This window comes from Misgurnus anguillicaudatus, chromosome 6 (assembly GCF_027580225.2).
Source record: "Misgurnus anguillicaudatus chromosome 6, ASM2758022v2, whole genome shotgun sequence".
NCBI classification, from domain to species: domain Eukaryota; kingdom Metazoa; phylum Chordata; class Actinopteri; order Cypriniformes; family Cobitidae; genus Misgurnus; species Misgurnus anguillicaudatus.
The window spans coordinates 17,743,811-17,758,753 of record NC_073342.2 but is presented as its reverse complement, the minus strand read 5'-3'; the positions used below and the strand labels follow the sequence as shown (position 1 = coordinate 17,758,753).

The 14,943-nt window shown below is 37.3% G+C and overlaps 1 protein-coding gene across 1 annotated transcript in view; it reads right to left on the bottom strand.

Moving 5' to 3' along the window:
• syt9b (synaptotagmin IXb) overlaps positions 1–4,552 on the bottom strand; it is a 33,485-nt gene extending 28,933 nt beyond the window's left edge. Inside the window, exon 1 of the mRNA XM_055193125.2 lies at positions 4,109–4,552. Coding sequence (XP_055049100.2) covers positions 4,109–4,256 — 148 coding nt within the window. The 5' untranslated portion in view covers positions 4,257–4,552. The remainder of the gene's footprint in view (positions 1–4,108) is intronic.
• Positions 4,553–14,943: the final 10,391 nt, after the last annotated feature.

The following is a 14,943-nucleotide window of genomic DNA, read 5'->3' as shown; positions in this document are numbered from 1 at the left end:
ATGTTTGAGCTGTCTCAGTTGAAAATAACTTGCACTGACAGATCTTAAAATATCCCAGTGCCATTCATTTGTGAGATGCACACCAGTATCGTCTTTTAATTACGCAGTGCTCGAAAGTAGTCCCGTAACTTTTAATAGCTGGGGACTGTTTTCGGGCACTGCGTAATATCATTGCGCCTGCTGCAGCCATGTTACGGCAGCAAAGTTCTTGATTATTACGCCAGAATGAGAGTATAGTTCCTAACCATATCGGGCTAGAAAATCACAACTTTTAATTTTCAGTCATTCTTAGTACATGATGTAACTACAGAAAAGTTTTAAATATGAAAAATATTGAAACTCTTTGGTCATTTTTGAGCACGATGCTAATGGTCTAATCAGATTCAATGGATTATGCTAAGCTATGCTAAAAGTGCTACCGCCAGAATCGGAGATCGGCCGAATGGATTACAAAAATGGTAAAAATCAATTGTTTAGCTCTAGGGGAGTTGAAAAATAAGCCTATTTTCAAAAAAGTGGCGTGTCCCTTTAAACCAAAACAGTCAATGAGACATGCTGTTTTTCTTAATGTGATGTCACACCAAGCATGCCGCACAAGCCCTGAAAAGTGAAGCCAAAACGTCTCAATCGCCCCCTGGTGACTGGTCCTAGTATAGGTCATAAACCCCGCCTTCCCCATGTTATTCAATGGGACTTGAGACCAACTAAACAATTTAATTACACTTAAATGATCTTTTTTCCAAAACTGGTTTCTGTCATTTACTCTAGATTTGATCACACTGATGTAAATTCAAGTGTTTGTTTTTAAAATAAGTTTGTTTTTAGTTTAATGCTATAAAAAGGTGGTGTCACGTCATGATTGACAGCTGTGATATGCCGTTCTGCGAGGGCGGGGCCTTGATTTTGCAGCTTTACTTCCTGCTCACTACTGCGCAGGACTGGTCCCGAAATCGCTACAGCGCAGACTCAAGACCCAAGATGTCAGCGCCGTATCGGGACACTGGCGGCTTCGCTTTTCACCAATGGAGACGTCCATCTTTTTTTACAGTCTATGTGTCACACTGACAAAGCCCCACCCACAGCCACAGTCTCTATGTGTTTGTTAGCACAAATTTTAGGCACACCTGAGACTTATATTACATCTTGTAAAAATGGGCATAATATTTGCCTTATAACACCTCAAAGGTACATATCTGTACCATGACTGATGGATCACTATGGAAACATCTTCATGTTGCACCTGTGTCGATTACAATTACTCACGCTTTCACTGCACATACGTGACTGTTTCAAAGTGATTTTCCAGATTTGTGTAAATTCTTGACACTGTCCTACAATACACCAAATCCATTTGTAGGCCCTGACATCACATTATTCATTTATACATCATGATTAATGATACTGGTCTAAAACGAATTTGTTTAAAGGCACTTTCAAACATTTTTATTGCATTATGCTATTTCCGAGCCTGGTAAAGCAGTTCCCTTTTGCAAACATGAAAGTTCTACTTTATAATGTGCATATTAAACCAAAGAAAAAAAAATTCCAGGGCATTTGCCTTGCATTTAGATGGCATCCTTTGTATTTTAGATATCGTGAATACAGCCAGATGGACTTGACAAACTGGCTTACAATCTGCATGTTCATTTTAATGAACCAGACACGCTGTACGGTACAATCACAGATCTGGGATCAGAATGTTTTGTTATGCATCTTCAAACAGGTGTCCACTTGAGCACCCGCAGGTGTTAATAGTTGTGTTGTCATCTCACACATATCCAGACACATGTTGCATTTGTGTAACTGTTCACAAATGGTATTTCACAGTGTGCCATATGTGTTATGACCATATATACATGCAGTGTGAAGGGCCACATTCAAAAATCTGTTTATTTTTGGTAAATAATGTTCTGAATGCAGGTGTTGCACCAAAAATGCTAGCAGATTTGATGGAAAGATTTTATTTTCACCAAAGAGGAAAGATAAAGATGAGACCAATCAAATCCCATCACGACAGTCCAGATGTCACCTGCAGTACAACTTGCTGTTTTCTAGCTAATAGCTATGAATAAATATGGCTCACAAAATGACACAAAACTGTCAATAGACAGTAAAACTGCTCACAGACATAGACTTAGTGAGACGTACACAGTTTGACAAGCTGTGTTTGGGCCTTCAGTTACAAATAAACCTGTCAATACGCCTTTACACCTTGTCATCTGAACTGTCCATAAGTCATCCATTAAGGTGACACGGATGTTGTTAAACTCTCAAAGTGTTAGAGTCCCTCGGGTTGTATTACAAGAGACTTTCCACCATACGGGCACTTTGCAGCGATGCATGTGAATTCCCAATAGACTGAGAGTAAATTTACTGGGTTAGTCTCCTTCACAGATGCCTAAACCCAGCTGTTGCCTTTCATTCAATTCTTGTACAATTTGTCTTGAGGGATCGAGTTAGCTTGAATCCTCTCATGGGCTCAAAAGGCCTATACGGTGTTGGCGGATGTCAATGCAAGGTATTCACAGAGGAAAACAATATGTACAGTGCAGCTGGGTGGAGTGAAATCTTTCTCGACCTCTCTGATAATATCAAAATCTATGTGGTTTAGATCTACAACTGGAGGGTGTGATACATTTGTTTATGTGGAAGCCCATAAAATATGCATTGACTCAAGCAATACTGTATTTCTGTTCCCTTGACAGGTTGTTATATAGATTCACAACATCCCTGCCAAGCCCTCTAGGAAAACTGAATATAAAATTGCTTTAACTTCAATATGCATACAAATACAAAAGGGTCTTGATGTTAGAATGTTAGCCCTAGAATTTCACTGTATTTAATAAGCTAATGCATTGAATTGAAAGCGGGCTGCGTTCCGATTCAGGACAGCTCTAAATGGACCATTATGGGGAATGATGGTTGGGGGAAGACTTGTGGGTGTATGCAGTTTTACTTTCTGTCTAGTTTATCTATAATCTAAATAAACGAAAAAGGAACAAAAAATGTAGCCTAACTAGTATTTAAATAGGTTATATATATATATATATATATATATATATATATATATATATATATATATATATATATATATATATATATATATATATATATATATATATAATTTAAAAAATAGCCAATAAAATAACCAATAAAAATGCTGATGAACCAGCCTGATCTCGCGAGAATTCGTACATATTTTACGAGTTGGCATTCGAATGAATTCATACGAAGTTAATCGTGCAAAAACGTACGATTTTCATGAAAAAACAACAACAAACCCAAACCCCCAACGTCACAGGGGTCTAGGCAAATCGTACCAAAACTTACGAATGTGGTCGTTTGAATGAATACGAATTAGCCAACTCGTAATATATGTACGAATTCTCGTGAGATACATTAACCAATCAAAATAAGGCACACTGATTAAACACCTGTAAAATACGTAATTAGGTAAGTAAAAATATGTAGGCTAAATAATAACAAAATTAATATTATATTTAAAAAATAATGAATATTATATAAATATTAAAATATTGTTTAATACATAAATATTTATTATTATTATTATTATTGTAAGTTAAAACCGTTAAAGACCCAAACAATCATAGTTAAATAATCGCTAATGTTAGTAAAATACTGTGTATGTCCTGTCATGTCCCATAAGAATTAACCATGTTTTGATGTTTGGTGATTACAATTGTAAAACCATTGTTTTACCATGTTTTAATAATGTTTTGTAGCACAATTATGGTTATTTTGTGGTGACTATGGTTTAACTGTATTTAAACTAATAAAACCATGGTTTATTTTCGTAAGAGGTAGCTAAAGGGTGGGGTACGACAACAAACTCCATCTTCATCGATACTCACGACTACTTCACCACATAAATACAATCTCCTCGTGTTAATACGAAAAACCGCGAATAAAACGCACGCGGTAACTTTTCAGCTTGTAAAATACGTCAGGATGCGTTCGCAACAAGTTTTCCCGATAAATCAACGTAGTTTAACCGCCGATAAAGCGCTTGTATTTGCTTCAACGTCGTGATTTCAAAGGTTAACCTCGCACAGACTCTTTAAAAACACAGATAAAACAAAATATTCACCCGAGTCTGAATATCTCGGTCTCCCCAGATCTCGAAAATAGTAGGTGAAATCCAAACAGTTGTCATCGTGCACTTCTCCTCTCGAGCAGAGATCAGACAGCAGCTCCAGCGCCTTTCCACAAATCTCATCCTCTCTGTCTCCAGGCATTTCCCACCAGCATCCTTCTGACTTAAATATCCTATATAACGACTATAGAGACCCAGCCGACCGCCGCTTCCAGCATCTGAAAGCGCTCTTCATACTCGCTCGACACAATCCCATAAGGAAAGTTGAATTGAACAGTGTTCAGTAGTTTACGGACACGCGTCTGGCACAGTCGCGCGCATACTGCTGGTTAAGTTTATTAATCTGGGATATACTGGTGCGCTGTCCGCAAAGTGTCGGTGCTGAAGTGCGTCTTCATGAATGAAAAGCTCTGGTTGTCTCGCGTCTCTCAGTGCAACCCTTCTCTGGGATGTGTCCTGTCAATCTAACCTGACTCCTCCCACACCAGATTTCGATTGCCAGATCATTTGGTCATAAAATCCCATGCAATCCCCAAATTCCGTGATAAATCGAGTTAGAGAAAAACAGGGGAATGGGAAAGGAAGCCAAAAATGATGCCAAATTGTCATGGACTTTTTGTTAGGCAGTTACATTAACAGATTTATTGAAAAACAAATAAGTAAATTACAAACACTGAAAGGTCTAAAATTAGCTGTCACTGGGACAGTACCCTTTCAAAAAGTACACTTTTGCACATAAAGGGCACCATTTTAGTACCTAAGAGGTGCATATTAGTACCTCAAAGTTACGTGGTGGAACCAAATATCTGTACTTAAATGGTACATATTTAAAGGGTACTGCACCAGTGACACATTGGGACAATTTTTGACATTTGTTTTCTGACAGTGAAAAAGTGTACAATCTTGAGGACATATATTTGAAAATTATGATTAATAATGATTATATATACACTACAGTTTAAATTATGATTATTAGATCATATATAGCCTATACACTCACCTAAAGGATTATTAGGAACACCTGTTCAATTTCTCATGAATGCAATTATCTAATCAATCCCATTGCAGTTGCTTCAATGCATTTAGGGGTGTGGTCCTGGTCAAGACAATCTCCTGAACTCCAAACTGAATGTTAGAATGGGAAAGAAAGATGATTTAAGCAATTTTGAGATTGGCATGGTTATTGGCGCCAGACGAGCCGGTCTGAGTATTTCACAATCTGCTCAGTTACTGGGATTTTCACACACAAGGTGAAACAAAGAACGATGTGAAAAGGGAAAAACATCCAGTATGCAACAGTCCTGTGGGGGAAAATGCCTTGTTGATGCTAGAGGTCAGAGGAGAATGGGCCGACTGATTCAAGCTGATAGAAGAGCAACTTTGACTGAAATAACCACTCGTTACAACCGAGGTATGCAGCAAAGCATTTGTGAAGCCACAACACGCACAACCTTGAGGTGGATGAGCTAAAACAGCAGAAGACCCCACCGGATACCACTCATTTCCACTACAAATAGGAAAAAGAGGCTACAATTTGAACGAGCTCACCAAAATTGGACAGTTGAAGACTGTTAAAATGTCGCCTGGTCTGATGAGTTTCGATTTCTGTTGAGACATTCAGATGGTAAAGTCAGAATTTGGCTTAAACAGAATGAGAACATGAATCCATCATGTCTTGTTACCACTGTGCAGGCTGGTGGTGGTGGTGTAAGTGTGAGGGATGTTTTCGTAGCACACTTTAGGCCCCTTTGTGCCAACTGCGCATCATTTAAATGCCACAGCCTACCTGAGCATTGTTTCTGACCATGTCCATCTCTTTATGAATCCCATGTACCCATCCTCTGATGGCTACTTCCAGCAGGATAATGCATCATGTCACAAAGCTTGAATCATTTCAAATTGGTTTCTTGAACATTACAATGAGTTCACTGTACTAAAATGGCCCCCACAGTCACCAAATCTCAACCCAATAGAGCATTTTTGGGATTTGGTGGAACGGGAGCTTAGTGCCCTGGATGTGCATCCCACAAATCTCCATCAACTGCAAGATGCTATCCTATCAATATGGGCGAACATTATATATAAGGATGTTCAGTGTCACCCTTTGCGTAAAATTTGCAAACTGTATTTTTTGCATTTTATTAACTAACTTCTTGAAGTCTCATCCTGAGAGGTTTTTAACAAGGGGAGTTCACATCTATTCTTGGCTCTAGCTGTGCTCAGTTGAAGTCATGCATGTATTTGATTTGTAATTGAAGTCAATTATCTTTTTTTTGTCTAAAATAATAATAATTTAAACAATTTAAGCATACATCTTCAAATAAGAAACGTAGCTCATGAGAAGCACATCTGTTAAGTGACCCAAAACATTTGAACAATAATCAGGCTTGTTTTTTTTGTCGGCTTCCCTTTTTTGTCATAATAATTTAGGAAAAATCTCTACATTTTCTCAATGTATATCAAAAGATCACTTCCTCCCACATATAGGAACAATGTGACTAAACAACAAGTTACAAACTAATGAGCAGAGGGAAATGAAGAATTAATTAAAAAATGTAATAAAACAGAACAGACTGGAAATCACTTATTTACGGCTAACACAAATTCATTGCACTTGTGTTGTCTGCATACAAACTTCAAAAGAGATGACTGACAGGTATAATCCTGCTTGCTTGATGGATTATGTAACACTATCTCCAGAAGCAAGGATCCAACACCAATAGTCCTGTAATGGACTAGTGAGAGGTGCCTAAGGTTCAAAGACTCTACAGCTACAGCTCTATTACTCCAAAACAACATCAGAAGACTTAAGTAGATTCCCTCCTCGCCCTTCCCCTTCCTCATCTGCTCCGTCAAAGCTTAAAAGCGAAGAAAGACGCTCCTTGTGTTTTGACGACATCATTAACAAACGTAATGAGATACACAAAGACTTGAGTCAAAGCTCAGACAAGTGCAGACTGTCCTCTATCACAGTATAAAGGCTAATGAGATGTGTAGATTCCTCACCCCTGCTTTCTCTCTGGCACCCTCTCTCTCTCTCCTTTCACTCCTAGTCCTATCTATGGTCGTGTGGTGGCACATCTTGTGTTTTAATTAGCTCTCGCACTTTGTAAGTGCCAACCATTCACCTCGGTGTCAATAGAGAGCTGTTTTCTGTGATAATGCAGGTTCTGTGTTTCCTGTTGGATTATTTATTCGGGACTAATCTAGTGAATGCTCGTGTCTCTGCACAGCTGTTCCTGAAACAGACACACTGAATGAAAACAGTCAGCTTAAGTGATGGGGTAAGATGTGCCACTTTTTGTGGTAAAAAAATACAGTCTCGAAAGTCACAGACATGCAACCAATCATATCAACACAGTTGAGCGAGTGGATTAGGCCATCTGAGCCATAGATATATATGATGCATAGACTCAGTGCTGAAATGATCACAACACAGCTACTCCTTTGATGCTCACACATGTGCTGCTCACACGTGCAGTGTGAATGCTATAACCTGTTAACATCAGCGCCGAAGAAAAAACAATACAAGTGCAAACGTCGAAGTGCAAACGCATAACTCACGTCACTTTTCCACGTGACCACACCTGAGCTTGCCCTGTTGAGTGGCAACACATTCAACAAAATGGCAACCGCAGTCACTTTTGCCAAAGGTGACGTCATGTGCATACCATCCATTGTGAAACCATAAGCCACGTTTCTGAAACTGCAGAGTGTGGCATCTAAGTACATCTATATCTACGATCTGCGCTAGTGTGATTTATTATGGTACTAATTCACATTTTAATAGGTCTGTGCATACTAAATGAAGCAAGGGTTTAGAGTTACATTCAAGTTGTTTTAAGGCCTGAAAAATACAGTCACAAGAAAAAATCTACATGTGCTGTTTTGATGCTCAAATATGAGTTTAACGGGAATAAAATAAAGTTATTAAAAATAAAAAAAATTATCAACTAGGGGGACTTTAGTTGTGGTCTAGTGGTGAGGTTGTGAATTGCAACCAACGGCTCAGTCCACTGCTCACCACTTGCTTTTGAAACACATAGAGAAGCTACATTAGCCGCCACCGGACAAACATGTCATCGTTGGAGACAACTTAGTAAAAAGTTGTCTGTTAAGGGCTTCTGTAGAACCATGGCTGCACAAAATGGCGGCTTCCATGTAAGGGGACCCTCTGTGTATGTAACGTCTCATTCTAAGGCAATAACCACATAACGGTTCATTATTAAAAAAAAGGTCTTTATACACCACTAATAATATAGTTTTGTATATTATTTTGCATTTCTGTTAAGAGATCCTTCTAAAAATTACACACTGCACCTTTAAACACGTTTTAAAATTTTTGATTTTGAAATTACAAATCAAGTGAAACTATCACACTCGCACATGAAACTTTCGCTTTCACATGCGCACGCAATAGTTTCACATGTAAGCGCGATAGTTTTTACATGCGAGCGCGATAGTTTCACATGAATTTCACAATTTTTTTCTCCATGTCCCCTTAGGGGCTCCGTGTAAAATACAGTTTGTTAACCAAAAATAATGGTTATAGAAACCTACGTGAAGCTATATTTTAAAACAAAATTAACAAAAGCTAGCTGTCACGTAAAATAACATGAAGGCGAGTAAATGATAAAACATTTTTTAAAGGGTACATGAAAATCTGACTTTTTCCATGTTTAAGTGCTATAATTGGGTCCCAGACAGTGCTGCTATCAACCTAGAAAATGTGAAAAAGATCAACCCAGTAACTAAGTTTTGGTAAACCATTCTCTGCAAGCATGTGAAAAAATAGCTCATTGAAATCTGTCTCCCCTTGTGATGTCAGAAGGGGATAATCTTCCTAAATCTGCACTAATCCCTTAATCTGCACTATCCAACCACAGCACTGCCATTTAGTGTATAGATCAGCTCATTTGCATTTAAAAGGACACACCCAAAACGGCACATTTTTCACCATACCTACAAAGTTGCAATTTAAACATGCTGTAATAAATTATCTATATGGTATTTTGAGCTAAAACTTCAAATACGTACACTGGGAACAACAAAGATTTATTTAACATCTTAAAAAACTCTTGTAAAAAAGTCCCCTTTAATAAATTATCCATTTAATTTAATGCTTAGAAGTGGTTTAAGATTAACTTTATTAAATACATACATTAAAGAACACATGAGATTGCACATGAAGACATAAGTCAATCAGTACTCAATCAGTTTTTCCTCCCTGAACCATCTACAGTACAAAGCAAACAGGGTCCTGGGGGTTCAAATATGTTGGACATCTTGATGCAAGGGGTGTTACATATTAATGAAGTTTATGCTAGCTGAGGCTCGAAAAAAGGTTCACAGCCACTGCGTGCATTCATTCACGAGACGCGGATTCACTGCTTACTGAAGAACATTCAAATAAACCTTTACAGACAGGGCAGACTTACATAACATGAAAGTTTCCTCGCTCTGCTTGTTTGAAGACTATGTACAATATTCTGACATCTATACAGAACATCACCTTCACCATTATAATGACTTCCAAGCCTCGCACGACCAAAGTAAGATACCGGTACACTTGCTTTTTATTCTGCTCTATGATTTTAGCCTTGGTGATGATGTTCATAGTAGTTGTCACGAAGGATCATCCGTCCATGTCTGAGAAAACAATACGCAATTTAAAGCACTAACTAAACTGAACTTTAGAGGTAAGAATATTAAAGGATTAGTCAATTTTCTTAACAAAAATCCAGATAATTTACTCACCACCATGTCATCCAAAATGTTGATGTCTTTCTTTGTTCAGTCTAGAAGAAATTGTGTTTTTTAAAGGAATATTCCATTTTCTTAAAAGAAAAATCCAGATAATTTACTCACCACAATGTCATCCAAAATGTTGATGTCTTTCTTTGTTCAGTCGAGATGAAATTATGTTTTTTGAGGAAAACATTGCAGGATTTTTCTCATTTAAATGGACTTTAATAAAGCCCAACATTTAATACTGAACTCAACACTTAACAGTTTTTTTCAAAGGAGTTTCAAAGGACTCTAAACAATCCCAAACGAGGCATAAGGGTCTTATCTAGCGAAACGATTGTCATTTTTGACAATAAAAATAACAAATATACACTTTTAAAGCACAACTTTTCGTTTAGGTCAGGTCCAGCGCGACCTAACGTAAATGCGTAGTGACGTAGGGAGGTCATGTGTCACATATATAAAACGCACATTTGTGGACCATTTTAAACAATAAACTGCCACAAAGACATTAATTAGTATCAGTTGACATACAACAACGTCGGAACGGTCCTCTTTCAACACACTTGTAAACACTGGGGCGGAGTTTCGCGTTCGTCTTCTGTGACCTTTTGACGTGATGACGTATTGTGTCGGGTCACGCTAGCGCATGACGACCGGATCTAAACGAGAAGTTGTGCTTTAAAAGTGGATATTTGTTATTTTTATTGTCAAAAATGACAATCGTTTTGCTAGATAAGACCATTATGTCTCGTTTGGGATTGTTTATAGTCCTTTGAAACTCCGTTTAAAAAAACTGTTAAGTGTTGAATTAAGTATTAATTGTTGGTGTCTATTAAAGTCCATTAAAATGAGAAAAATCCTGCAATGTTTTCCTCAAAAAACATAATTTCTTCTCGACTGAACAAAGAAAGACATCAACATTTTGGATGACATGGTGGTGAGTATATTATCTGGATTTTTCTAAATGATCCCAAACGAGGAATAAGGGTCTTACCTAGCGAAATGATTGTCATTTTTGATAAGAAAAATTTAAAATATGCACTTTTAAACCACATCTTCTTGTCTATCTTCGGTCATGTGACGCGCAAACGCAACCTCACGCAATACGTCATCACGTCAAGAGGTCAAGGATGACGTATGCAAAACTACGCCCCAGTGTTTACAAGTGTGAAGAATGAGGACCATCCGACGTTGTTGTATGTGGAATGATACTAATTAATGTCTTTGTGTCAGTTTATTGTTTAAAATGGTGCGCAAATGTGCGTTTTATATATTTAACACGTGACCTTTCCACGGCATTACGCAATTACGTGAGGTCGCGCTGGCACGTCACAGGACCGGAGATAGACGAGAAGTTGTGGTTAAAAGTGCATATTTTTTATTTTTTAATCAAAAATGACAATCGTTTCGCTAGATAAGACCCTTATGCCTCGTTTGGGATCATTTAGAGTCCTTTGAAACTCAGTTAAAACTGCAATTTTAAACTGCATTAAAATGTTACGTGTTGGTGTCCATTAAAGTCCATTAAAATGAAATTAAAAATCCTGGAATGTTTTCCTGAAAAAACATAATTTCTTCTCGACTGAACAAAGAAAGAGATCAACATTTTGAATGACATGGTGGTGAGTAAATTATCTGGATTTTTTAAAAAGAAAATGCTGATGCCTCCATAGAAACTAAAACAGCTGGATCAAATATAGCAACAGCAGAATAAAACCGAATGTGTATGCGATCCCTCTTGCCGTCATCAAATCACTCAACCTATGAAGATGTTACTAACTGACGTCTATTTTTATCTCCATCAAGTAGGAAAAACACCAACAATGGGTCTTTAAGCTTCAAAATCTCCATTAGAGCCACAAGTAAGTCCTTCTAAGCTCAATCAAACCCAATCATTGGTACAGCCACTTCTCAACCGTTCACAAAAGCTGCCAACAGCAAATCCCTGCATTAGTGAATGTCCTGTGAACCTAAAGATCTAACTTTCTTACATACAAAACGCTGAGTTTTTGGTGCCCAGTTTTTGCCATCGCAATTATGTTTCCTCTTTCAGTTTCTCAAACAAATAGTAAATGCAGTAATTGTCAAGAATTCATGAACATAAGGCTGCATTTGCATGCTTCTCATCAGATCCACAGGCACAAATGCAATGGGCTCAAGGAACAATGTGCGAATTTACAGCATTAGATTGGGTATTCAGTCTCTCTTTATTTAATCCACAGCAGCACATAATGTGCCCGGTTCGTCATCGCATTTTAAGCGTGCAATTGCATGACTCTTATATGAATGTCAGTTAGTCATACATTCATCTTTAAGATGTAAACCCGGAAAACACATTTCTTAAAGACCTTCCTTAGTCAGGATACATGGCATATTTATTTATTATCATGAATATAAATGAGGCTGTAAGGGTTTGACTCATATAAAGGATTGTGTTCAGTTGCAGTCAATGCTACATCCCGAAACTTTTTGAACTGTACATCTATCATGGTTACATCTTATCAAGGTACAGACCTCGAGACATTTTGTGATACAAACAAATCAATCTGCAATCAAAAACAGAGAACAACATGGTTGACCTGACTTATCTTTCCTGGCCTAAAGTACTGTAACAATAATGTGATAGCCAAAATATGCCAGAGCACTCTTTTTATCATCCCTATAATCCAAGGTGTCTGGCTGTCACATGATTATTATGGACTTTGGCTCTGCAGAGACGTCTTGAAGACGTTTCTTGTGAAGTTGAGTCCTCTGGAAAACAACATGCCAAGACTATGTCTATATATTGCACCATTTAAATTTTAGACAAATCACATCTTAGGAAAACTAAGAACAGTTTATTTGAAATGCATACCAGACTGTCCTAAATTACTCACTGAGAACCAAATGAGACTAAAAATGGCCTTTGGTGAGCAGGGAAAACAGGGTTACAACCTAGTGCATGGTAGCAATGTCAGAAAAAAATAGTCAAAAAGGTCCCAAGATGTCACTGGCAGTTTTGGGGTAAACGCATTACAAGTAACGTGCATTACGTAATAATATTACTTTTCTGAAGTAACGAGTAAAGTAACGCATTACTTTATAAATGCACACATTAATATCTGAGTTACTTTTTAAAAAAGTAGTGCAATTACTTTTCAGTTTAATTAATTTGATTTTAAAAAAAATTATTTACTGAAATAAACAGAACTTAGTCACGTAGAATTACGCACTATGTACGTCTGCGCCTGAGCGTGAACAGTTTGAGTCAAAAACGCAGATAACCGGCCAGAGCTTGACATTTTGGCGATGAAAATATGCAATTTCTGAATGCAGAACTTCTCACTCATAAAAACACCTGCAAGGCCTGAAAGAGATCAAGTCTTAGCCAAATAACAAAAAGTAACGCAAAAGTAAATTAACAGTAACGCAGAAAAGTAACTAAGAAACGTATTTAGTTACTTTTTGTGGAGTAACTTAATATCGTAATGCATTACTTTTAAAAGTAACTTTCCCCAACACTGGTCACTGGGGCCGTAACCCTTGAAAATGTCATAATATTTATAATTTAGGTACAGATATGCAGTGTTGGGGGTAACGCATTAAAAGTAACGCGCATTACGTAATAATATTACTTTTCTGAAGTAACGAGTAAAGTAACACATTACTTTATAAATGTACATTAATATTTAAGTAACTTTTTTAAAAAGTAATGCGAGTAACTTTTCAGTTTAATTAATTCAATTTAAAAATAAAATAATGTACTGAATTAAACTGAAAATATTAACATAGAATTACGCACTCTGTGCGGCCATAGCTTGACATTTTTGCGATCATAAAAAACACCTGCAAGGCCTGAAAGAGATCAAGCCTCAGCCAAGTAAGAAAAAAGTAACTTAAAAGTAACGTAAGCATTACTTTCCATGAAAAGTAACTAAGTAACGCAATTAGTTACTTTTTTGGGGAGTAATTTAATATTGTAATGCATTACTTTTAAAAGTAACTTTCCCCAACACTGCAGATATGTATACAATTGGTACCATATGCACCACTTAGGTACTCTTTAGGAGCAAAGGTGTGGGCTACTTTTTGAAAGGGTAATTTTTTGACCATTTATTTTGAAGTATGTACAGTACAGTGTAGATAAAAGCAGCATTTTCACAGAAGTATGTATGGCCAATAATTTTAAAATTAATGCATCTTGTTCATTAACAATCTTTGGATGGGGTAAATCTCATGTTTTGTCCGCTATTACTTACCGGCAATGACATCATGTTGCCAGTACACTGACATATAACATCATAGGCCTTGAGTGCACAGTGATTGGTTGACTATGTGTATAATAGTATAAAAACTCGGAAAGGGCATGTCCCATAAGAGGTCAATGTGCCATTGCTGCACTCTGTTACTATGGCAACAGTCCCTCTGCTGAAGGAGACATTTGTGTCATCTGTAATGAGGTTAAAAAATAAATAATCACAGCTGAATCGGTCTGTCAGAGCAGCTGAGATCACTCAGGTGGGAGGCTGTGTCCACTGCATTATGACATTTTCGGTCTGTATGTTGATGCATCTATATCACCAAAATATAAATGCCATCAATATAAGAGCCCATGGAACTTTTAAAGGTTGCCATGGTGTTTCAATATCACCTGGAAGCAATGACAAGTAAATGTTTGCATGGGAGTTAATAGCTCTAAAAATGTTGTTACTATTAAAAGATCTGTTCTTCGTGTACCTATAGCTATAACTCTTTGCATTTCTATGGTAACTCGTTTTAACAAGCTGTGAACCTGTTTTGATCCAAAACGTTCTCTGTATTGGCCAAATTGGGGAGACTCCTGCTGAGAAATAGTCAGATTCGCCGAAAAAGACCACTCTGTAATTGTCAAGTTAAGTCATTTTTTCAGACTGATGCCGTTACCTTTGAAAATGTCACTTCAGCATCACTAGCATGGCAGCATATGGTGGCATTTGCAAAGTCTCTCAGGGATGCACCATAAAATGCTATTTTGGTTAGCTCGTTCGATATTGTTATAGCTTGAAAACAAAAACAAGTGACACAATAACTCAAAAGCAACCTGGTACACTTAAAAAAAA